This window comes from Ischnura elegans, chromosome 2 (assembly GCF_921293095.1).
Source record: "Ischnura elegans chromosome 2, ioIscEleg1.1, whole genome shotgun sequence".
Classification (NCBI taxonomy): domain Eukaryota; kingdom Metazoa; phylum Arthropoda; class Insecta; order Odonata; family Coenagrionidae; genus Ischnura; species Ischnura elegans.
The window spans coordinates 132,862,605-132,889,218 of record NC_060247.1 but is presented as its reverse complement, the minus strand read 5'-3'; the positions used below and the strand labels follow the sequence as shown (position 1 = coordinate 132,889,218).

General features: G+C 38.3%; 1 protein-coding gene across 2 annotated transcripts in view; it reads left to right on the top strand.

The window, feature by feature from the left end:
- LOC124154652 (sortilin-related receptor-like) overlaps positions 1-26,614 on the top strand; it is a 103,596-nt gene that overhangs the window by 13,548 nt on the left and 63,434 nt on the right. For both annotated transcript variants that reach the window (XM_046528506.1, XM_046528505.1), the window contains exons 9-18: positions 2,001-2,193; positions 3,902-4,105; positions 4,188-4,362; positions 4,443-4,681; positions 8,949-9,174; positions 9,543-9,695; positions 13,123-13,312; positions 16,383-16,489; positions 18,923-19,049; positions 23,470-23,613. In XM_046528506.1, coding sequence (XP_046384462.1) covers positions 2,001-2,193; positions 3,902-4,105; positions 4,188-4,362; positions 4,443-4,681; positions 8,949-9,174; positions 9,543-9,695; positions 13,123-13,312; positions 16,383-16,489; positions 18,923-19,049; positions 23,470-23,613 — 1,758 coding nt within the window. The remainder of the gene's footprint in view (positions 1-2,000; positions 2,194-3,901; positions 4,106-4,187; positions 4,363-4,442; positions 4,682-8,948; positions 9,175-9,542; positions 9,696-13,122; positions 13,313-16,382; positions 16,490-18,922; positions 19,050-23,469; positions 23,614-26,614) is intronic.

The window sequence follows — 26,614 nt, the reverse complement described above, 5'->3', positions numbered from 1 at the left end:
TGAGTGCATCATAAAAAAAACACAGCCCCCAAATGTAGTCTCAGGCAAGGCTGAAGGCCTTTACCCACCCCTCTTCCTCCCAACCGCCGCACCTCTCTATATCCTGCCCTAACTTCCTCAATCAGGCAGGACCCATCCCACTCGTATTTACCCCACCTCCTTGGAATGCCCTCTGACTGTGGAAGTTCATGGTTCATCTCTACTGGCAACCGGGGTAAGTTTCTAACCTGAGAGAGGCTGGAGAAGTATTTTTCATTATTGGGGAAATGAAGAGGAAAACTTTGTTATCCACATTCATTTTATTGGCTACGACACATGGTTTATCATTTCCTGACGTATTTTTAGTATGTACTTGCTCCCATGAGACTTGGCAGATTAGCATCCCCTCCCACTCCGTTCACGCAAAGATACAAAAATAAATCTTAGAATGATTCATTAAATTCTAACCATTTTCATACAGCCTGATTAAAGCTATAAAGTACACCTATCGAGAAAGAGATGCTTCTTCACAAATAAGAAGATATCTGGCGTAACTTAGCAGGGTTTATGATTCATGCTGAATAAAAACTAAAAAAATACGGCTGGGCTACCTGCCTTGCCAATTCCGCGCTTGACCCTAGTCATTTTCGCCAAGTTAGGAAGCACAAATCGTGTATTGGGGCTGACTAAACAAAACACCAACTTTTTTAAATCCATTATTTTATGTTCATGGGATTAAAAAATTAGCAAATCTACGAAATATTTGAAAAGATTGAGTGAAAACCTGACGTCATTCTGAAATTATGAGCTTTTTTTTTATTTTTTTAATCCACTACAAACATGATCAACAAACTTAAATGATGCTTGAAATTAGTTGTGTTTTGGTCTGATTATTTCTAAATATCGTGTAGATTTAAAATTTTGCAATTTTGGTTTCTTTTGAAAACTCTTTAAAATTAAACCTCAATATCTTGCCCTCCTTACTCTTCACTGTATTTAAAATGATGCTATGTAACACTGATATAGAAAAAAAGATTTTTTAGTTTTAGCGCAAGATGTAGGCATGCCATGAACGGAAATGAAGATTACCACGTTAGGGAGAAAGAAAAAACTAAATAATGATCGAATAAATTCTTCTCGGGTGTCTGTTCGAGTAAAGCACTCCATCTACCTCCCTGACAACTTTTCAATCGAAGACTTTTCCACCGTCATCAATGCCGTTGATACCTGCTGTGTGTGAGGTACTGCGATTAGAAAATTGTCTCTCTTCTTCTCTGCAGACTTTCAATAGAAATTAGTTATGTATTTGTTTTGTACTTTCCACACTACTACTTATTGTAGAATTATGGCATGACTAACTTTTAGTGCTGACATAGAAAAATCTAGTATGTTGCTGATCTAATCTGTCGTTACTTTAATGTAGGGAAGGATGGTTTTCTTTTGGGTGATGGTGTCTGTATCTTCAGATGTATCCCTTGGTTCCTTGTTGGTAATCTTTTTGATATTGTGGGATAGCTCCGTTGTAGTAGCTGTTAAGACATAGGATGGACTTCTGCTTCCTTGTTTCTGAAGATTGATTCTTTGGACTACTCAGCCAGATCGATTGTTCAATTATTGAGGTCATAACTGGGTCGAGTTGAATAGTAAATAAGAGCCCTTGAATATTGCTAGTCTTCTGGTGTAACAGTAGCGTTTTCTATCACAATGATAGATGTATAATTTACAGTAGTGTTATGTTTAACCTTTAGTCAATTTGGCATTCATTTTGCATTTATGTTAACTGTATGTAAGCATGAATATGTGACAGCCAAGGCAATAGTTGTTGATAGGCAGTGAAGCTTTGAAGTGTCTGCTAATGAAGTGATGGTACTAGTGTTAGACATCATCTTATCTTGTTATTTAGAGTTAAACCTATTACCATTGAAATGACATTTGCAGTAGGTGGCTGGTGATTGATTTATCAATGGTGCAATATATAGAATTGATTGGATTGATTACATGAGGCAATGTTTATGCCATAGGTAAACCATGCACCAAGGATGACTACAAGTACTGGTCTCCGAGCAGTGAAGACGGGCCCAAGATGTCATGCCTCCTCGGAAAGAAAGAAGTCTTCCTGCGGAGGATGTCTCGTTCCAACTGTTACAATGGTCGGGACTTTGACCGCCCTATCAAAACTGAAAACTGTGAATGTGATGCCGAAGATTTCCAGTGGTAAGCTCAGGCTGAGGTATATTGTCATCTGAATCCTCCCTTAAATAAAAAACCAGACGTGTGACTCACTCACGCATATCAATCCCCGAACACTTCTGGAAGAGCTGGAGGGATGAAATTTGGCACTAAGGTGGAGACCAAAAATCATGTCGAGGCAGATTCTGAAAACCAAAAGTTTGCGTCAACTGCTATTATTATGAAGTTAAAATGGCAGAAATTTTTCACTTTTTCGGAATGGGTTTTTTAATTTTTCAATTTCTCTTATAGTACGAATGTGAAATGGTTGGTTGTTGTTCTTAAAGAAAGCAAATACATTTATCAACATTTTCTTGTAATTTTGTAGTGGTTATTTTGCATGCATCATTGCAAAAAAGCAGTCTGATTTCAGATTTAATAGAAAACATTGTATGTTTTTCCTAACTTTGTGCCTCTTAGATAGATAGCTCACTCCGAAACATACATGTGTAGTCATGAAATTTATCACTCAGTCACTCAGCGATTTAGCGACACGTGCCACTTGATTCACAGCGGTTCATAGGAATGCCCTATGGTAGCTACATGACTAGTCTTGAAAATGGTACAGTGTACCGAAACTAGTCGGCAATAAAGTGTGTGTTTTGTAGAAAAGCAAAGTAATTTTCTTCCAATCATACTATGGTAGCTAGCTGAAGCGCAGGGTCCCGAGGGCACGCTTCGCGAAGCTACCATGGTAGCTAGTTTGAAGCTACGGAAGTAGCTTTACAGCCCATAGAGGATACGGGTTGGAGCCAAATAAGCTACCGGTAGCTTCTGCTAGCTCTTTTGCCGGAGCCTCAACAATAGAGAATACAAGTGGGAGCTAGTAGCTTAATTAAGCATCTCTCCGCCAGAAAGCTACCGTGCTTCAAGTTAGAGAATAGACCCCCTGGTCTCCTATAGAGTTCTGCTGTTGCATGTTGAGGTGATTTCGTGCCCATTACCTTCACTTTGTGGGAGATATTGCAAAAGGTTGTTTTTTGTAGGAGTTTTTTTTAACAGGTTTTGTTGTGAAAAAGCCATACGATCCATTTTCAAAAGATTATCACGTGCCTAAAATATTGTCCACTTTGTGTGGGTAACATTTTTCTTTGTTACCCTTGGTTACTGAGGTAAAAATTAAACCATCTTAGAATGTCTCCAAAAATTAAAATGTTCAAAAGATCAGCACAAAATTTTGTTGACCTATACCTTTGTCAGTACATGGAAGGCTATGAAATATTGTAATGTGTTGCCAGTAAAAAATACAATTAATTGATTATCAAATACAATCAACCATAATCTCAGGAAAAATCCGTTGATAGCTCAAAACCTTTTCGTCCTTCTTGGGTATTCCCCTCATCTCCTGAGGACATAGGATGTACTATTTACAGCAGTGATCATGCAAAATTTTACCACCTAACACAAGGGTAAAGGCTTGAATAAGTTATCCCATCAGTTTCAGCACAACTCATATTTTTTTTAGTCTGGACTGTTAAGTTTTTTTTAATGGTTGAATTCTATGGTTCTGCTCTACCAATCCAATTAATGTAGCATCTTTCCTTTATTTTTTGAGAATTATCTTTTTAACAGTTTTTTTTTCCAAATTTTTACTATCAAGATTTATTCAAATAGATTGGTATACATTTTTATGCAAGCCATTTCTGAATTTTTTTATGACCCATTTCTGTAAAATGTCAATTTTTGCTTTCAGTGACGATGGATTTGAGCGTAATCTTGAGTTTCACCAGTGCCTCAGGATCAAGTCCCTGACCTTTGATCCATATGCTGTTCCGACCTCCTGCCGCCCAGGGCAAATGTACAACAGGACAAAGGGCTACGTCAAAATTCCTGGGGATAGTTGTGAGGGAGGTTATGAAACACGTTTCCTGCCAGATCAACTTCCTTGCCCATTCAAGTAATCAAAAATGCCTTCAAGGTTTAAGCTATAAATTTTAGCTCGGATTTTCATTTTGTAACCATTTCTTTGCATTTTTCAGGAAGAAAAAGGAATTCATTCTTGTCGCGCAAAGGGAGAAAATAGTACGCATTGGACTCGAAGACGGTAAACTTCAGGTCCTTCCTGTAGAAAAACTTAAAAATGTGATAGCCGTTGAATTTGACCTGAGAAACAATTGTGTGTATTGGGCGGATATCAAGGATGATGTTATTGGAGTACGTATTGTAGCATTTGAATATTTAGGGATATTTTGATGTTGTTTTGTTTTGTTTTAACTTTGCATCTCAATTTTCAGAGGCAGTGCTTGTCAGATGGGAAGGAATTGCCTGAGAAATTAGTGGGAACAGATCTGGACTCCATTGAGGGCATGGCTCTTGACTGGGTGAGCAACCTGCTCTTCTTCGTCGATGGAATGAGGTCCACGATTGAGGTGATCCGAATTGATACAAATAGGCTCGGCTGGATGCGCAGGACAATCCTCAATTCCACCGTCCTCAGGAAACCTCGAGGGATCGCAGTCCATCCCATGCAAGGGTAACTACAATCTTGTGCTCAATCAAATGTGGTCTTTTGTTTCCTCTCTGTCTCTTCCACTGCTTCAAATGGGTGAATGGTCTCAGTGAAGGTGTGTTTGAGTTTGTTTTGCATTGTTGTTGGTTTAGGAGTTGTTACTGTCATTGAGTTGGTATGGCTAACTTGGTCAGCACAGCAGAGCATCTTTGTTAAATAATTATTATAATATTTTGGCTCATAACTTTTGCTGCTGATAGCATCATTTGCTGCTACATGTAAATTGTCCTTGTTGTTATAGAAGTAAAAGTGAAGTGCAGTAGATGATCAATAATCCAGAAATCTAAATAGCATAATGATCGTAACAACAGAAGGATTTCCTGAGTTTTTCAAAATTTCTATTGTTTAAAGTTGCATTGCCGAAAATAAGGCTATCTCAGGGGTTTAATTGCTGTCTTCACACCAAGCCCACAAAAGCCAGTTTTTCAGTGTATCAATTTATGATATCCATTTGTGAACTTTCTGGACTTAATGAGGAGAGGAATGGAAATGCGTTAAAATTTACATTGGTCACGCCACAAGTCCAAATTACATGCAACCTCGATATAACGACACCCCACGGTGTACTAATAAACACTCGCTATAGCGAATTGTCGCTTTACCGGAGGTGGAGCAAATAATAGCCAATATACCTGTTGCGAACAGATATACAGGAACAGGAGTGGTGCGGCGACAGATAAACATCTATCCGATAAACGTAAGCATAAATCCAGACGAAAGGCGATGTTTTTTTGCATCACTAAATTTCCTTACTCAAACAATGACTAACTATTCAAACAATTTATAAGCGCCGCACTGAATAAAAATCATGGAAAGCATTGTTTCGTCAATCATTATGCCAATGCGCAACCGACGAAGCCATTTTTCTATGCACTTAATTAGTTCATTTACGTGATCATTCTATTATTTTGGTATTTTCCACTGAAAATTCAAAAATTAATTGATAAAACAGTATCGCGGTTATTTAATGCCTCAAATGTTTCCATTGGTGTATGTTTATTGTTTCTGTACGTTATGCGGCAGTGAAGTGAAATAACGCATTACATTTGTTTCTACAGGCGAAAACGGTGGAAGGTAGTATAACGTTCCCGCCTTGGAAGACTTTTTCTATCATATAATGTAATACCTACATAATCTACGGTAAAAAGTTTGCTAAGCTTGAAAAATGATGTGATTAAAATTGCCGTTGTTGAAAAAAAGTTTCTTTTTGAGTGTTACGCTCGCGACGTATTTGAAGTAATACACCGAGTTTACCACGGCACTGCAAACGAGAGTTAGTTGTTCTGCGAGTTCTTCCAGCGGCCACCAGGGGATGCTCGGCTACCCACGTGACAAAAGAGAGCGCCAGTACGACTCCGACCACTGACGCGAATAGTTCACCCTTGTAAATCCGCAACGGAGAATAAATACGTCCATCCGGGCAATTCACGCTGAGTATCATTGCTTCGTACATTCTACATCATCGCTAAGGCGCACTACCTACCTTTAGAGGCATCATTGCAAGAAATACCTCATACTGCAAGGGTTTTGTCGAGGAGTTGTATGTAAAAAAGTTCCGTTTCGTCTATGTTACATGACGCGGGGAATACTTCTAAAGATACTTACGATCGGAGTCCTTTCTTCCACGACTTCGAGTTTACACCGCAGGCATGACCAGCAATTATGAGGGGAGATAACGCTTTGGTGCTTCGCCAGTATAATCAACCTTCTGCACTCTTAAAATTTTCGATTCACAATCTATCCCTGAAATGTTCCGCTTTAGGCTTGGGCGTAGCCCCTTTCTCAGAAGTTCCCGCAGATTGGAATGGGCAAAACCACCCGAACAAAGCTCCTTAATTAGCTATTCATCGTCTGCATTCCTTGGGTGCTTCTGTGTTTTTATAATTTTGCAGAGCGAATAGGAAGATAAATTAATTTCGACACTCTCATATTACTCCTTTATTTTTATTTTCTCACTTAGACGTGTTTGGTGTTTTTTTGGCCATGGTGACTGCCATCAAATGCTTTCTATTCACGCAACTCACGGACGTGCGGGTATGCTGCCGACTGCTTTCTGCCGTCCGAGGAACAAAAGAAGATGAAGCATTCGCGAATGCTAATGCCACAATATTTTCACCAAAATTAACTACTTATTTATCGAACGACAGTTTACCACATAAATTTGAGACTGAGCACTCCATTAACTTCATATCTAACAGATCGCTAGAAATTACAGAGGTTAAGGAGTCTTGATGAAAGTCTTCCGGCGGTGAAACCCTCGCTATGGCGAGAGGCAGCACCAAAAGGGTGTCGTAAAAACGAATTTTTTAACACGCTTATTGTAGGGTCAATTGACGGTGCATCAGCTATCTCTCATTATAGCGGGAGTGTCGCTATAGCCCGTACTCGCTTTAACAAGGTTCCACTGTACTTGAAATTTTATTTGATCATGTCTACAGTTTAATGAAAAATGCTTGGAACAAGAATGATAATTGTTTATTTTCCTCCTTGAAATACCATTGCCCATTTTATCAATTTTATTTGATCATGTCTACAGTTTAATGAAAAATGCTTGGAACAAGAATGATAATTGTTTATTTTCCTCCTTGAAATACCATTGCCTATTTTATCATTCATTGAGCTCCAACAATTGTAAAGAGGAATTCTACCGAAATTTTTATGTACATCCTCTCATCATTTTGCAGCAGTGAGAATCGGCATTTTGTTCTAACATGTTTCTTCAGATGCTGTTTTCCTAAGAGAAAGCTCTCTTTTCCCGAATCAGAAGTTCTGTTTTTGAAAATCCAGAAGTGAAAATGTGAAAGAGAGAGTTGCTGCAAGCACGGGAGCCTTCCAGTAGTTTTTATATCAGATACGTCAATCCCTTTTTACTAGTTGACTATCTCAAAACATATTTAACACTTCCTAATGGCACATGATTGAAACCTGGAAGGAGGTTCGATAAAGGAGTGAAAAGCCACTGTACATTACATTTGCAAGTTATTTGTTAGGCGGGTGACCCCTGCTGCGGAACCAGCAGCCTGAAGGGCCTCTTTCCATATTCGTCATGTGAACTAGTTGAAGATTGTTTATGAAGTTAATGTAAAGCAGTTTTTCCAAAATACAATCTCTGCACTCAAAAGATTAGCTGCGACTACTAATGTGAAATTTAAGAATTAAATTTCACATTTGGTCATTATTAATGATAACATGATATGGTATACATATGATCAATCATATAATTTATGAATTTGATTGGTATTTTCTTATAACTCGACCCAGTATTCAACAGCACATGATTTTCACCGTTGGTAGTGCACATTCTGTAAATAAAATGTTTCATATTGCAGTGTTGCCTGTATCTTTAGGTAACTGATCTATTCACTGGACATATTGTTAATCGGGAATGCTTCTGGTCTGTAGCATTTTGGATTATCTTCTACTGTATTAAAAACATTTAATAGCATACCACCATCAAAATTACATAAATATGCAGTAATAAAATTATGAATCGTTATTTAAAAACTCATCAAGTAATAAGACTTTTCAATTAGCATGGACTTCAAAGTCTGTATTCAATGCACTTTTTAAGACACTTTATTTACCTATCCTGCAGTTTTAAATTTTCACTCCCATAAGAAAAGGAGAACCTTCAGTAGCTTCGAATTGGTGAATAGGTATACTGTAAAAAATTTTCCCCCTCACATTATAATTATGTCCTATTTTATTTTATACGAATATGTATTGATGTTGAAAAATGTACTTCAATAACTTATAAATATAAGGTAGTGGTGGCAAAACTAAAATGATAAGTTAATGGTAAATAGTCAATTAAAAGAAAAGAGCAGATAATGGTGAGCGTTTAATGATCTATCTATAAATCTTTGTGAGAGGGTAAGCTTACTCTTTATTATAGAACTGAAGATTTACTTATTGTGTCAGCTACCTGTATCATGCACTACCAGTATCAGTATACCATGTAATTATTTCAATATTTAGCATGTAACGCAATGAAAATTACAGAATTTTTCACAGTTTATATGAAATAGGCATTTCCTCTCGCAATATTGGTGAAGGAGCGCTTGATTCACTACATCCAATAACAGCATTTTCGTAAATTTTTTTATGTGCTTCTACATGACTGGTGTTGTATACATATCTACAAGGAGAATGACAATGTTATCTAACTTCATCCCCATTCTCCTAAGACTCTACATATTTCCCCCTCTCATGTGAAGTCTTTGTTTTCCAGCTATATTTTCTGGACTGACTGGTCTCCCGGTGAAGCTAGCGTGAGCCGAGCCAACATGGACGGCAGTGATGTTCGCAAGTTATTCACTGTGCCCCTGGTGGAATGGCCCAATGGCATAACAATTGATCACATTGCAGAGCGTATTTACTGGGTCGATGCTCGTAAGGACTACATCTCTTCTTCTGACTTTGATGGCAAAAAGTTCAGAAAAGTGATTTCCAATGATGTAAGTATGTTTTTTTTGCTTGGTAGTGCTTAATTTCATTGCAATGATGGCAACTATATGGTGTATGCTCTCCAAACCAGAGATGAATCGTGAACCCTTTCCTAAGCTGGAACCAGACCCCTGTATTGTACCAATCAATTGCCAAAGTTGCCCTGCACCAAATTTGGTGGCATAAGTTTATCGAACATCTGGAGGTGACTGGATTAAAAAAGCTTAGTTAGTATTATTATTAAGGAAAAATTTTCCAATTGTGTAATATATATGGTCTCCCCTCTCTCATTCAGGTTTAGAGATGGCATGTGCTTTTTTTCCTCTTGCTGTCTATCGAAATTCAGACCCTATAGTTTCCTCTTCTCTTGTTTCCACAGGGTCGAGTGTCCCATCCTTTTGCTGTTGCTGTGTTCAAGGATAACATGTATTGGGATGATTGGCGGCAGAATGCCATCTACATGGCTGACAAGGACTTGGGCATTGGCATCACGGCCATTGCTGAGAAGTTGCCTGGTTTGATGGACCTCAAGGTGTGTATCATAGTATATTCCTTTACTGCTAGATTAATATTAATTTTTAGTTCATGAAGGAATACCAATGACTCTATTTTTCACTTTTACTCTCTTATTGGACAACTGGGTGCCTTTTACCACAATTAAAGAAAATACTCTTTTATCACACTATTTTGAAGTAATGATCACATTTCTAGCATATGTTAGCCTGTTCTAAAAAAATTCCTTTATGGAAATCAGTCACCTTTGCAATTTGGGGCCTATTTAAGTTGTGTGCCATGAGTTGGGGACATTGTTCACAGATTTTCTGGCCTTCTGCTTTGCAATGGTATTGGTGTCACTCAGGACATGGTAAAGCATTCAAGTGAAATGCAGTAGTGTAGCTCTGGACTACTGGTAGGAATATCAAAGCATGTCTGTGCTGTTGCATGTGGGATAGCTGCTGTGGTTGTTTCCTCAAAAGACAATGCTACATCAATGTAAGCTCAAGATTCAGGCCAACCCTGTATAGGCTAAAATTTTTCTGTTTGCAATTATTACTTTTTACATGCAATTAATTAAGTGGAAAAGGCTATTCGGGCTTCCAGCCGGGTGGTCTTCCTCCATTCTGCTGACATTTCGGAACATGAGTCGAGTTCCAAAACGTCGGCAGAATGGAGGGAGACCACCCAGCTGGAAGCCCGAATAGCCTTTTTCGAATATATTCGCCGGGAAAGTATCAGATTTTACTTCAATTAATTAAGTGGCTCTTTCTTTTCCTTTTTACTCTTAATCTCCTGTCTATATATTTATGTTTTTTTTTCATTATTTGCAATTTCTTTAATTCAGAGTTTGTAATGGAAGAATCTTAACTTTGTATATTCTACACTTTTTTGTTTCCAGTAATGACTTCAAGCCATTATATCATTTTGAGTGTTTAAACTTGTTTCAATTGTCCTAATATTTATATTTAAATTTCTATTCCTGTTGGTACTGCTTTACGAATGAGTTCTTGCTTAAAATATTGCGAAATGTGCGATCATAGTCACTGCCATACATCTATCATGGGGTAAAAATTATCATTTAACTCATTATTTTCCACACAATCCGATTTTTTTGTAAAAAATCTCTCCCTTTTTTATGGAATCCTGGAAGCTTTGGCAGTTTCAGCTCTGTGTATCCTGTGAATATCCTGTCATTCTCTTTTACCTAAAGTGCTTCTTTTATAGTGATCTAGCTTTTTTGTTTTCAATAATAATAGCATCGTCAACAGCTACCAGCTTTAGTTAAGTTTAGTGAATAGCCTTGAGTGAACTATTTATTTTAATGAATCATTCAATGAGGTTGCCTTCAGTCAGTTATAAAGAGTTTATGAAAATGTCACAAATAGAAATTTTATCATACTTGACTCAAACATCCCACAGATTTTCTTCCATGAATAAAATTATCAAACAGACCTCCGTAGTAATCAAGCCATGGAGCCTTGAATTTCTGGACCACCTGTGCAGATCACTTAACTTTCCAGGTTCCTGAATTCCCTTAGAAATTGTACCTGTACCGAAAACTCATGGTATTAAATATGATTGCTGTGGGAATGCAGAAACCTGGATGGCATAGTGGTCTTTGCAGTGACCTGAGAATTAATATTTTATCAATTGTTCCTTGTCCACTACCTAAAATTTATGATATTTGCTTGGATTTAAACTTAAAAATAGAGATGTGCGAATAGTATCCACGAATACTAGAAAGTATTCGATATTCGAGATCTCGAAAAATTATGCTAAAGGTACCATTTCAAATATCTCGAATACTTTGAATTTTGCGTCATACACTGTTACATGCACGTCGTTGGTAATTGACCGATTAGAGGAGTGAAAAGAGTTTGACGTGGGGAACCGAAAATGATCGAGCGGAAAAATCCGAAAATCCCCGGTTTCCCCCACCAGGAGAACCTCAGTGCCTTGGGATAGTAGCTACGTAGCACAATTCCCAAAATCCGCTACCCCCTCCATCCATCAGCCCTCGGCCCCTCCTCCGACGCTAGCCAAAAAGGTGTCTAAAAATGACTTTCGGCAAGTGATATTACACCTTTATTGGATTTAAATATTAGTAATGTGCGCGTAATGTAAAAAAGAATATGACCAAGCACAACGTATTTCTGACTTTATTTAAGCATTTTACGCTAGGAAATAAATGTCAAAATACGACGAAGACTTAGCATTCTGGCGAAACTCGATATCCTCGTAGCTGAGCTTCTCGGACGTTGATATATTTTTCCAAAAACGTATATCAAGTTAAAATTTATGAGTTGTCCTTTAAATCTCTGTTGTCAAAGTCACAGGCGAAGGGATATTTTCTCAGGATATTTGGTTTCTCCCTGATGGCAATTCGAATTCATCTTCTTATCTCATGAGAACTTCCTTAGGTGGACTGAAAATAATTGAAAAAGAAGAAAATCCGGTGGAGAAGCGGGTGTATTTTGCAAAATGCCTCGGATTGTCCGCTAGCACTTGACAGTAGGAGTGAGGGTAAAGCGAGCTACCTGTTGAAAATAAAAGAAGTTGGATGAAGCCGAGTATCCAATGGGCGTGCCGCTGAAATGGCGTTTGGTAGATAAGAATGTATACATCAGACAAATCCATTGTTGCAGTGTAAAAGCCAAGACATCATGCAATCATTTTTTTGCGAGGTGGTGTGTCCCCTTAGGATGTTTGAGAGAGATGTTAGTTTAATCAACTATAAGCCCAAATTGTTTCCATAAAATTAAAATATTCCACCAATCACCTAAATTCGTGTTTGAATCCTTTATATCACAATTACTCGCCAAAATCCTGTGTTTCCTGCTGCATAGGCAACCTAGTCAAACATTCCCGCATTCATCGTTTTTTTTTTGTCCATCCTCTTGAATAACGATAGATTGAGGTTCCACTGGATACCTTTTTATTTATACATTCATCACGGGAAATAGAAGAAGAAACGTACGTTTAATATGCTCTGTGCAACCCTAGTATTCGAGGTATTCGAAATTCGAGGTATTCGAATATTTGAGCAATGATTTGATATTCGAGTTTGATAAATCTGCTATTCGACCCATCTCTACTTAAAAATGATAATTGAGACGATCAATCCTCTCTATCCTCAATCAAACCCTAAGTTGTAATCCACATTTTTCCCATTTTGGGTTGTCTTTTGAGCTGCATCTGTGTTTGAGTTGTATATTTACTTGGATAAGTTATTCCACCTGCTTCATCATTTCATCCTCATCCATTCAGCATCTCTTTCTTGAAACACCTCCAGGGCTACAACAGCCACTACAACATTATGTCCAACTGGTAGTTTTCGATGTGCCACAGTGTTGCTTCGAATAGAAGGGTTTTTTCTTTTCCTATTGGTGAACTAATTGCTTGCCAGTTATTCACCTGACATGCCACTATTGTTTGAACACGATTTTCATCTTCTCTCCCAGATTTTTGCTGAAAGTGTGCAGGAGGGAGAGAATCCCTGCTCCCGCAAGCCATCTCCATGTCCGTACATTTGCGTGGGCATGCCACGGGGTGGTCACAGGTGCCTCTGCCCTGACAGCATGGTTGAGGGCCCTGATGGTGGGTGCCTCTGCCCTGGTGGTGAGAAGCCGTATGAGAATGGGACGTGCCCTGGTAAGTGTGCACCACCTCCAACAGCTGTTTGCCAAAGGGGCATTCCCAGCAATGGGGTCATTTTTTTCTGTTGTACATCGTGATGGAGTTTTGAAAATAATGAGACCCACAATTTCCCTTTATTTGATCCATCACCGACTTCTTGGGCTATTTTGCTGATAAGTTGATGACGCCACGCGTCCACTTTTAAGCTTCTCCTCAGTCTTGTGCATTGGTCTTGTGTGATTTGTTTTTGATTACATGATTACACTCTTATCCGTGATTCTATCTCTTATCGAAAGGTTCTACATGATCAAGTAAATCAACTGAATCTCAAGTGATAACACCAATTTCTGGAATTTTGGTGGAAAACTTTTGCGTTATTTAATTATTTTAAGCTTCAATGGGAATAGCTGACAGGGGTAGATCTTTTTAATCATCATGTTTTATCTTTCCATACCAAATCACTATTTTAATGAATGTTGATCTCAGGTCTGAGTGAATGACCCCATTACTATACAGTAGACTCTCGTTATTACGAAGTTCACGGGACCGAGAAAATGGAGGTTCGTAATAACGAAGTTCGTAAGAACGTTTCTTATAGGGATCGTCGTAAGGAATAGTGTATTATAAACGCGACTAAATTACGCGGAAATATATATAAACAGGATAATTCGTTTCAGTTTTTCAACAGAAGACTGCGCCATGACGCAATCGAGGGTTGATATCTTCCCGAATACATGAACTCCGATATTCAAACTCGATGCGTCCCAAGACCTTGTTCCTAGGTTGATAAAATTACAGTCCGGCCACCGAGAGTTGTCCAATTACAGACCAAATGGTCTAGGTCCGGGGAGGGGGCAAGGCTGCCAGGTAAGAAAGGGAAACGCTTACAAAGTGTTCCGTGAAGAAAAGATCCGGAAGGGACGACGAGCGTCAAGGACCTAGAGGAATAATCACTTGTTCTGTGATTCGAAGAATGGGCTTATTTTGGTGGATCAGGCTTATTTCGGTGTTCGTTTATGCATTTGACAACGTTGTATGACTAGGCGAGTGTGAGGTGCGTTTGGGGGACAGCGATTGGCTTTAAACCGTGCTGGCGCAGGATTATCCACCAATCCTATTGTGCCGTAATCGGACAACCCTCGTCAGCCGGACTGTATGTAATTTATCGCAGATTACGGTTATCCTGCGGGATGCAACACTGCATTACACGTATGCGCTTACTCACGCTTGTGGCGAACTGATCTAGCAGGGCCCGCGATGCATTCGGAGCCGAAAAAATAGCTCCCCGCGGTGACGAACGGGCGAAACTTTGAACAGTTCCTACATTCACACCATTTTCATTGATACCTTCGATACCTTATTCAGATCATGATCACAGTGAGAGTTTCCCAGCGTAATATCGGCCAAATCGAAAGGCGCCAAACTTGAAATTTGAAAATTTTGAATGCTCGTTTCTCTGAAAATTCGTAAATCGAATGTGCATAGGAAGAGGACTGACTGTACATCCTATTTACGAACTGTTATGAGTAGGGCACCCTGACTACACAGGAATGAAGCTAATTATATGATGTTGCATGTAAACTGAATAAAGAACCATAATTGACGCTCTTAGGCACAGTAAACGAGAATAACTTAAACGTGGCGCAATTATTGAAACTTAAGTGTAGTGAATATCCACCTAAATGCCGTGACTTGTGCGGGCAACTTCGTAATAAAGTTCATATTGTAACCGCCGGGACCGGGACTTAAGTTCGTAATTTCGTAAAAACGAAAATTTCGTAATAACGTTTCTTTTACTATAGCTTGGATAGGCCTTTTCGACGGGACCAACGGTTTGCTTCGTAATAACGAGAACTTCGTAAAAACGTTGTTCGTATTAACGAGAGTCTACTGTAGTAACAATTCTGTCCTTGCTGCAGCATTGCGAGCCTTGCCTTTATTTCTTATCAATTGAGAACTTGATAGGTTTTTCTACAGCCTTTTCATCCCATGCATCTTATAGCTTGTGCCATAAATATACTTTCATTCCTAACTAGTGACCTGTATTTATTAAGCTGAAGAATCAAAGATAAAAAATTAAAATTAATCGAACCAAAGCAAAGAATATCAAGGCATATTGTCAAATGTAGCCTTCAGTGCACCATTTTGGGAGATACGTAGGTGCAATATGTCATAGCTGATGTTGGGCACCAATTTCATTGTTTGCTGCTCGTTCAGTGATAACTACCTGAGTTCTTTGAGTTGTCCAAAGTTCTTCCTGTGGTTTTGCATTGTGGTTTGTCTAATTTTTTAACATTGAATTATTCCAAAGGAGTATCAAGTGGGAAATTAATATTAGTCACCAGTATTTCTGACTGATTTATCAACAGTGATTAGTGATACATCTGATCTGATGGGAAACTTAAGTTTTCAGTGGTTACATAGAAAATAAGGAATGGGAACTGTGTACATGGGGAATATAGCTTCCTAGAAGGAATAAATAATGCTCTGTGTACTCATTTCCGGCTATTTAATGAAAACAGGAATGAATCCAATGTTTGCACATTAGAAATCTTATGCGAAACTGTCCAAGAGGGATTGTTGTGGTAGCTCATAACCTGGTCATGTTTAAATATCAAAGAATAAGCATTATGTGCATTATGGCTACCGTTATGCCAGCATTCAAAGAAGTAGCAATTTTAGAAGTAATAGCAACACAGATGCATTCGTAAAAGCATTATTAAAATGCTCCTCCCTGAGCGTAGCATTGCAGCCTCCTTTTACTCCTTTTTGGCTGTCCTGAATCCTCTAAGAAGAGGCTGGAATGGAGGCAGCAGTGATGTCAGACACGTGAATTGACCATGCCACCTTTCAATGGCAGGTTTTTTTTTGCTGGCTGAATATCAATAACTTTGGTAATTTTTATCTCGGAAATGAAGCATTATCTGGCCCTCAATTTTTTTTGCATTGTTCATGTTTCGTCATCCTCTATCATCTCTGTATTTTTTTTATTGTCTCAAAAAACATATTCAAAACATTACAAATTTTCCATTGTTGTATTTCAATGTGTGCGTAATTAATAATTAGTCTGAAATTTCCTTTGCAGCCTCCCATGCCTGTGATCATGCATATTTTAAGTGTGCCAATGGATTGTGCGTTCCAAGGCTGTGGATGTGTGATGGCGACAATGACTGTGGAGACAACAGTGATGAGGTACGTTTGATCGTTTCGTCTTTCATCTCCCTTTGTTTGCTGCCTCCAAAGCTGTGAAGAATGTATCTGTGTGTTTATTGGGTCACTTTTTGTATATTAGCCTTTTGATTCTCTTTTTTTGAGCACTGCATCTGTATTAGGGATGGGTGGTACGAGAGGAGCTGGTTCAATCACTCTAGATACTCGAATTCAAAACTCCATCTAATTGTCCAGTTGATAAATAACTGGCTGAGAAATTAGGGCTTCAATGAGATCCCTATACAGTGTGTCCTCGTTTAACGTCGTCCCGTTTAACGTTGTTTCGCGATAACGTTGTCCAAAAATTGAAACCCTTGATCATTTAACGTCGTTATTGCTTCGCGATAACGTTGTTCAAATTATGCGCGGCGAAAAGAAAATGAATGGCGAATAGAACGCAAGCGCATCTGATGTATAGTAAATATTACCATATTAATGCGATTGGTAATTTTCGTTCGACAGAAAAGGTTGGCGTGGGTAGCGTATGTTAACTATGCATCTGAGCGAATAATTATCGCCTCATTTACCCATTATCCGTATATTTTTCTGATGCCAACCGAAAAAAATGTCCACGAAGAAGAGTGGCTATCCTGGTGGTTCTTCAGACGTGAAGAAAAAACGGCGATATTAGAATAAAAACTTGGTATTATTAAAAGAATTGAAGAAGGTGCAACTTCTGGAGAGATCGGTCGAGTTTTAGGTTTGCAGGTCGAGTTTTTACAGTTAAAATTTCTTCTGTTACTGAAAATATCGATGTTTCGCCATTAAAAATACTTTCTTTTTAGTTTTTATATTTCATTTAATAATGCCTTCTTCCCAACCTTTTCGTTATGAAAATTCGTTTCGAATGAATCGTTATCATGCTGGAGTGAATAATCGGTAATGAATGTTTCTCGCGATTTCCGCCGGGTTAAAGAACTTCGTCCTCGTGCTTCCGAGTGTCAGATTCAGATTTTTTTCATTTTGGCCTGATTCAGGTGTCTCCCGATTGGTCAAGAAGTCTCCTTAAAGTTACGGCTCCGATAATTGGCCTCCTTGGATTCTCGCCCGGGAAATTCTGGATTCTTCACGAAGAAATGGATTGTTAGGAACATGGCTAGGAACCAATTTAAATTTTTTACATTGTTTCTTATGGGAAATACTGCATCGCTTAACGTTGTTTCGCTTAACGTCGACTTTTTCAGGAACGAATCAACAACGTTAAACGAGGACTCACTGTATAAGTTTTAACTGTGTGGAACTACTGTGTAGAATTCATGGCAAAGTAAACATTAATTTAAAATCCATTTTATAAGATTTTGATTTTACTCGGTACACATTACAGTAAACTCTAAATTATACAAAGTCATTGGACCGGAAAATTGGCACTTTGTAATATCGAGTTTTGTAATTTTGAACCTTTTTCAGTAAGTCACGAAAAAATGTTTGCTTTTGTACGCACCGCCATTTATTTTGTCTTGGGTGGCCTTTTTTAAACGTTTTCGGTGGTTATTACGCTAAAATTTTTAAAAATGCTTTTTGTTATTGATTTTATGCTGTGAAAGATCATTTTAAAAATCATACGACCCTAAACTGTTGAAGTAATAATGTTAAAATCCAGTTGAATTCACAAGTTCGTAGTTTGATCCAGGGATGGCCCTGCGATGCCAATTTTTGTAGGTAAGTATGTTAATAAGGGAGTCAACAAAAAAGAGAATCTATTAAAAGAAAAAAAAACTAGCATCTGCAGCTATAAAAGATTTCAAATCTCCTATTTTAAATTTTTACAAGTGCATATTGTCAGGTTTATATTGTAAAAAAATTAAAATATTCATGAGAGTTTCATTCAGGCTTTTGTCATTACAGTGTAATAGAATTGATTGAAACTTTCAACTATGTTCTGAGCCTTCAACAATGAGTTTTTGGTTTGCTAAAAAACCGTATCAAGTAATAGTTGTATGATCATGTTTTCCTTGGAGGCAAGCTCAAGTTGGAGTGAAGCACTTTCTGTACAAGCAGCACGTCCAAGTGCTGTCATCATTTAATAACTCAGCACCATTCCCCCTGATGTGATCTCTATCTTTGAATGTTTTATTACATTGATCTGGTGTTAGTTTATGTGGGGGAAAAGGATTGGGAGTACCATGAAACAGGTTATTCTTTACTTTTTGCTTCAAAATCATTGAGTTGAAGTTATAGAAAAATAAATGCACATGATAAATGTAAATTTAAATTTAGAATATTTTATTACTCTAGTAGCTCAAGTTATTAACCTGAAAATAAATCATACTGAAAGCTCTTCACTTGAGTGTATATGTCTCGTGAACCTCAAGAGATTCAAACTTGCTTAGTGTGCAGTTTATGACAGACATGCACTAGTGTGACTAGATGCATGGTGAGGAGGAGAAGAGACTCATAGTTTGCGTTGATTTGCAGGCAGGGTGTCACCAAATTACTTGCCCCAGCAACCAGATACAGTGCACTGATGGAAAGTGCATTCCTCCTTACTGGAGGTGTGACTTTGACAAGGACTGCGTGGATGGAAGTGATGAAGCAAATTGCAGTAAGTTACTCCCATACTTGATTTCCTTTTCATTGTGATTAGTATTATATTTAATTCAATGGTAGTGAGAAATTGCATTGTTGTGGTAGTGGAATATAAATTCATTGAAGTAACTAATTTTTTTGAGATAATCATGGACTAAAGAAATATCCTGGGTAGATCACATCAACTTCCCCAGATGTAAACTGAGTTCAAGCTCTGTCATTCAGAGGCAGATCAACAGTTTAAAGGTGTACATAGTTAATTCTGTGTCATAGCGATCTCTGCTTCCATGTATTAAAAGGCAATAGTTCTCTGAGCAATTCATAAAAAGTTAAATATTCTTCCAATTTCTTGTATATACAGTTGAAGTTTGTTAGTACGTTCCTTCTTAGCACGTTTTCCTCCTTAACACGGCGATTTCTCTTGGTCCTGGTAACATCCGAACAAAATAAGGGAAAATTATTTGGTTAGTACGTTTCAAATAGTAGCACTTTCCTGGGTAGTATGCTTAATTGCTTGCCATGATGCAACCCATAAATCATTTCCTTGTATGTACTGTGGAAGCATGGTTTAGCGAGCATGGCATTTTACGAGAATCATGATTTAGCGAGTGATAGTGTTTGTACTGCCAAGTGGCCTATGTTTTACATGTATAATAAATTGGATTTAGAGAGGCCACAAAGTTTTTTCCACAGCGTACGCTCGGTATTGCAACAGATATTTCTCGAGGGTGATGATCCGCTGAGCAGGCAGTAACTATTATGTTTTGCATTATCTGTTTATTAACCTAAAAATTCAAGATGTTTGTCACATCTACAACACCTAAAGTCAGTTACATCCAAGCATTTATGTGATTTGAGGCCTTGAGTACGCTCCGCATGCTCCCATTTTACCTCCTTCTTTGCCCAGTTATCATGAGGAGGGGAATGGAAGGAAGATGACAGTGGGAGAGGGAGTTAGTTCCCCCCCCCATCCTCTTTGGCTGGTTTCATCAGGGCTTTTTTTTCAGAGGAACTGAAGATTTTATACAATGAGTAAAATATTTATATCATCGCAATCGCTCTCCAGAAAATCCTCAAGACAACAGTCCGGCTGGTGAGAGTTGTCCGATGACAGCCAAACAGAAGGGGCGGAGAACCCCGCACGGATTGCGGCCAATCACTGCCTCCATAATGCACCTCGCACCCTTGCCTAGTCATACTACGTTGTCACATGCATATGAAACAAAGAAACAAGCTTGAAAAACCAAAATAAGCCCTTCTTCGAATCACCTAAACAAGGGATTGTTCCTTTGGGTCCTTCACGCTCGTCGTCCCTTCTAGCTCCTCTCCTCACGGAAGCATTTTGTTTACGTATAACTTGGGCATTTCCCTTTCTTATCTGGCAACCTTACCCCCTACCCTGAACTAGGCCCTTCTGGCTGTCATCAGACAATTCTCGGTGGCTGGACATGATAAAGGGGTGAACTCAATGCACCCGATCCTTTGAGCATGATCCAAGGCAGAGGGCTCATGGGACCTCAGCATTCAGCAGAAGAGAGTGATTGAAAAACTTCTACCATCCCGTCGACTGGATGCACCCAATCACACAGCAATGGAGAGTTGGGGTTTGGGTAAGGGGTGGTAAGCTTCCCCATGACGTCAAAACCCTGACCTTCACGCTCCTCTTGTTGTATGTCTTCTGGTTTCGGCCTTCACTCATTTGTTCACCTAAACTTTTCCCCCTCCCACTCCCCTCACTCCAATTCCATATGCCCCCGACCTCCTACCTTGGCCTGGGTATATATACCGAGAGAGTTTTTTGTTGGATTACTTTGAAAATGACACCATGTGTCGAAACCATGGTCGGTTAAGTGATAATAAAATAGTGTGGATATTACCATTTGTGCTTTAATCATGGATAAGGGGTGGAGTTTACTCGCTTGGAGGGACGGAGCGTACTCAGTCTCAGGGATGTAGTAGTGTCAGGTGGTTTGCGCAAGTGCATCATGTCCAGGAAACATAAATATCTGGGTCTTAATACCAAAAGTAAAGTAATAGATTTGTGTGAAATTAGATGAACTTTAGAGACTGATATCGGGAGGCTGTTTGGTGTCTCGTCATTTACGTTGTTCACAATATTAAATAAAGATAAAATTTGTGCAGTAGTGAACAAACTGGGAACACCTAGCAGTCAAAAACATTTGTGGAATGGGACTGCAAATGGAATCTGCAATATTCAGGTGGTTTTGTCAACCGTCTGCAGGACTGCCTATAAATGGTGTGATGTTAAAGGCAAAAGCTGACTGCTTTTCCAATGGGGAGAAATATCTTCGACCATCGAATCATGCCATATTGCAGTGAACCTTTCAGCCAATTTTCCGAACTGACTGGCGTACTGGTTAAACATTCGAAAACTCGACAAAACTGATATTGTCGGCATGATGTATTCGCAAAATTGTCCAAATACTTCCACTGCATACCAAGCATATTGATTCAGACTAGTTACGATGTTTTTACAGCTTTCTTTGGCGATCAAAAAATACAAGAACGGGAATAAAATCACCGATGCTAGGGGAATTAATTATTTTAAAAAATTGATAATCTCCCATTTCTTTCTTTAAATATGTTGATACTCAACTAGTTAGTGCCAGATAATGACTCTTAAGCTGTTTAACTTTATTAAATATTGCAGAAACGAAAGAAAAACTAAACAGGAACGATTATGAAACTTAAGTGGGTTTATTCAACACCTTCGGATACAACGAGCGCTCGGGTTAGCAAGTAATTCCCGAAGGATTATGAGCACTTGTTAAACCTGGCTTCTACTACATCTTCTGAAGGTGTTTAAACCTTCAAATTCATAAGTTATTTTATTATTATCAGCCATTGGCCTTCTTACTTTCATCCCACATCCCTCTTTCCACTGCCGTGATGCATTTTTCAATGAGAGGGGTACGTGCGTCATCAGTTGACAAGTTTTGCAGGAGTAGACGATGCTTTGGATCTCCACGCAAAGTTTAATGCAAAAATACTTAATCTCGGCACAAGAAATAGAAAGTAGACTACATTGGACAAATTTTGAAGTGAATTGAAACTTTAAAATATAAAAATATGCTTGTAATAATCTTTAAGTGCATTATTAATCGTCATTTCAATATCGATTTATCAATAGAAATGGTTTCATTCAAAGAACGAATGCATAATGCAGGTGCTGGCATTTATAGTAAAGAAGTTTTGCCAATTTTTATGATGTTTTAAAACAACCAAATGACATACTCAGAGTTATCATCATATTCTCAGAGTTAGCTGTGATGAAGAAGAAATTGCTTAGCTTAACTGGTCCTCTTAAAACATATACATGACAAATCATGAAAGAATGACGCCGTTTTTATGTAATTGTCTCAGGAAATCTATGAAACATAGTGATTTTTATTCACATGGTATTGTTTTTACAATGCAGTGCTCATTTTCTTGATTTTGTATGTGGAAAGAGTTTAGTAAGACGATCATGTGAGAACTTCTGAAAGTAATTGTAATTATGATGACTTCTCCTCAGAGTGCAATTACCCCGATCGCTAGTATCTACTTGCCTGGTCAGCACATTTACCTGGATGGCATGTTTTTGTGGCCCCTTCAGAAACATACTAAACAAGTTCTACTGTATATATTTTTAGCTGTGATGCATGTAAAAAAATAATTTGGAAAACAGATAACGTGGAAAGTGTTTGTCATTATCACTTGACAAGAACACTGCTCACAACAAGACTGTCTGTGTCAGGCCATTTTGCAGAAGCCTCGCAGTATTGTTACAAAAGGTATTATAAAAATATTATGAGATCTGAAGTGGCCGAATAGGGACCCAATGAAATGAGCATAAGGTTTGAGGTATAATGAACTGACAACATTATCAAAACTGTAAAAAAAACATTAAATTGTTCAAACTCAAATTGTAGAATCATTTGATGACTAAGACATATTTTTCTGTTTAAGCAAACCCAATGAATTGCATTAACTAGTAAAGATATTTCGTGTGTAATGTTGTACCATATTTAGGTAGTTTATATTCTGACGTGCCGTTTTCCTTATTTATTTTTGATGCATGAGACCTTTGTGCAAATAAACAATATAATTATTGGTATTAAATCTTAAATTCCTCACATTTTTAAATACTGGCGTAAAAGTAATGAGATAGTTTGACAAGGAGTTGCTTAGCATGTCATTTGTGTGGAGGTAGACTTGAGACATGCAGAAAATTTTCTGAATGATATAAAGCAATTAATTCTTTATCATAAATTGTCCTCATCTCACCTCAGTCAATAAGTATCGCATTTAGTAAAGGAAGTAGCACATATCACTAAAGAGTCAACCGATGGCGAGAGTCTTCTCTTTCGAGTGATGCTCAATTAAGTTCCAAGTGCAGTTAATGACCTTCTTGTTGCTTCCCTCCTCCTTTGCAGCGCATGTCACATGCAATGAGCAGCAGTTCACTTGTACCAACGGGAGGTGCATCTCGAAGAAATGGGTGTGCGACATGGAGGACGATTGCCGTGACGGATCAGACGAAGCGGACTGCCCCACTGCCAGCCCATCCACCTGCAAGGGTGAGTAACCCAACCCAACCTCAAAATCACTCCACAGAGTTTTTGTTATTGCTTAAATGTCATATGTTTGCTCGCTACCAGACTAGTCTGTGTGCCAGACCATTTTTCAAAAGCCTCACATTATTGTCACAAGTCAGGGAAATCAGAGAATTCAGGGTGAAGTTAGGGAACTGCCTCCATGAACTTCAGAAAATTTTTTGCCATGATGAACAAATCAAATTAACCATCAAGCCAAGAAGCTAGCTGAGGTCTTACATCTTTGACATGAAAGGTGTGGTGAATTTGCGTTGGGAAGTAGGATAATTCCACATTGGCTTTTTAGTGAAAAAAGTGTTCTTACTTATCCACCACAGATAGTAATGCTTAAGTCTCTTCTTTTATAGGATATAAAAATTGTGGATAATTTCCTCATCCAGTGATTGAGCTTTACTTATGGCATTAGGAGGACGTAAAAGAGTGCACACATTCTAGATTTTCTGAATGTATGTGCCAGCTGGCATTATCCAGCAGGAGGAGGACATTTCTGTTCCCTGCCGAGCCCAGTTCAGGGCAGCACTGCCCCTGTTCTAGGGCCATAAATGCTTGCATCTCCATTGAATAGAATGCATCCCCTTTGCTAGAATGGGGCCAAGGGGGGTGATAAGGTTTTTGCTGCTGCAGTGTTATAGTAGACTCTAGTTAATACGAACAACGTCATTACGAAGTTCTCACTATTATGAAGCAAATCGTTGGTCCTGACGAGAAGGCCAATCCAATCTATAGTAAAATTAACGTTATTGCGGAATTTTTGTTGTTACAAAATTACAAATATCAGTCCCGATCCTGGCGGTTACAGAAAGAACTTTATTACGAAGTTCCACGGATAAGTAACAGCATTTAGGTTGATATTCAGTACGCTACTTAATTAACATTGCGTTTAAGATCTCCTCGTGCATTGTGGCATAGAACATCAATTATGGTTCTTTCTTCAGTAAGAGATACTTCAGTGTGTATGCAACATCTTATAGTAAGCTTCATTCCTGAGGAATCATGGTGACCCACTCATTACCACTCGTAAATTGGATGCACATTAAGAGCTCTTCTTACGAACATTCCATTTACAAACTTTCAGACGTACGAACATTCGACAGATTCAAGTGCTCCCAAAATTTCAAATGTGGTGCCTTTAAAGTTGGCCAATGCAATGCAGTGTGGCCTAAAAGGAACTCCCACTTTGGGCATAATCTGATCAAAGCATCATTTTATCCGTTGTAACGTCAGGAACTGTTCAGCGTTTTGCCCATTCCTCCTTCCTGTGGACAGCAATTTTTTGCGGCTCTGGCTGTGTCGCACACCCAGCTAGATCATTTCGTCACAATTGTGAGTTTTCACACATTTGTAAGGTGGTGTTGCATTCTGCAGGATAACCGTACTTCTCGATGCTTGGAATAGGTTTATCAACTTACGAGCAAGGTCTCGGAATCCATCTTGTTTGTATATTGAGAGCTTGTTGTATTAGGGAAGATATCAACCTTAGATTGCATCATACCATATTCTTCTTTTGATGAAACAAACAGATGTGCTTGTTTTTATATATTTGTGCATAATTTAACTGTGTATATTATACAGATGATTCTTGAAGCTAATCTGCAGTGCCAATTAATGAACGAGAGATTTAAGATGCAAAAAATTTTGAGAAAATATGTTTTTATTTGCGATGATTCCTAAAGGTAACGTTCATATGAACTTCGTTATAGCAAACCTCCCATTTTTCGGTCCTGTGAACTTCGTAATAAAGAAAGTGTACTGTATTTCTAAATGAAGGGGACTGCATTTTTTGAGTTCAGAATCAAATATAAAATCACGAAGTTCATCCATCTGCAAATGACATGAAGATATCTTACATAAGATATTAGGTAAACCAAGTTTGTATCGTTGTATGGGCAAATTTCTTTTCTATTTAATGAGTATTCAATAGGGTGGTTTCCTATTATTTTTTTATTGCTTTAATCGAAAGATTATTACTCCTGGAGTACGTATTTCACGCTTTTAGATTTTTAAATGACAACATCTATTTTTCGCGATTAAATGAAAAGTGAAAATTTTCAAGCGCGCGAAAACGCGACGCTTAAGTATGAATGCCGGGAAATATCTCCATACGTCGTATTTCTGGTTCCCCCTCCCGCCCGGTGAGGTGACCTTGAGGCGAGGCTTAGCGCTGATACGTCGCAGGATGCTAGCGGATAGCTGAGTACCTTGCTGAATGGTAGCGCTTGGCTTAAAAAAGGTTTATTAATACCTTATCAAACGAAGAAAACTTTCCGAACTTAGCCAGTTTTAATAGGTGATTATTAAGACATGTTTCCCTGAGCTCTGTGCCTCATGCATGCATTGGTAACCTCAGACGATGTATAACTCCTATCCTCTCGTGTAGAAACTAAGTCCCTGTGACATCACGTGGAGTGGAATCGCATGGGCGCCAATCTGGCCTTTTTCAAATGAGGATAAAATTTGACCCTTGCCATTCGTCTGAACAGGTATTTCAAAAACCAAATAATTTGTGTATTATGAATACACTAATGGTGGGTAACGAATCGCAATCAATGCCTTTCGTTTTCTTTGATGAAGGAAACTACCCTATTCTTTTCTTATCATCAATGGCTTTGTTAATATACATGGATGTCTTTCCTTAGTTATATCACATTAAAAAAAGATGTCTGATTTCCTATTATAGTTCAAAGCACTGCTATTTTAGTGCGAAGTACTGCAACATTTCGGCATTGGTTGATTATTATCATGGCAACAATACACAAATTCATGCCTAACCATGCTAATTATTGAATTCATGCCCCAGAAATATAATAATCAATGCTTATATATGTTATGTAGGAATTGATGATATTAGCTACTTTTCTCATGATTGTAAATGTTGTTTAGGAGGGAGTTTTATAACTTTGCTGCAAAGCTCTTTGAAGTATAAAGTCAAAATAAATCATGAACAATTATACACAGTAAAGTTTCT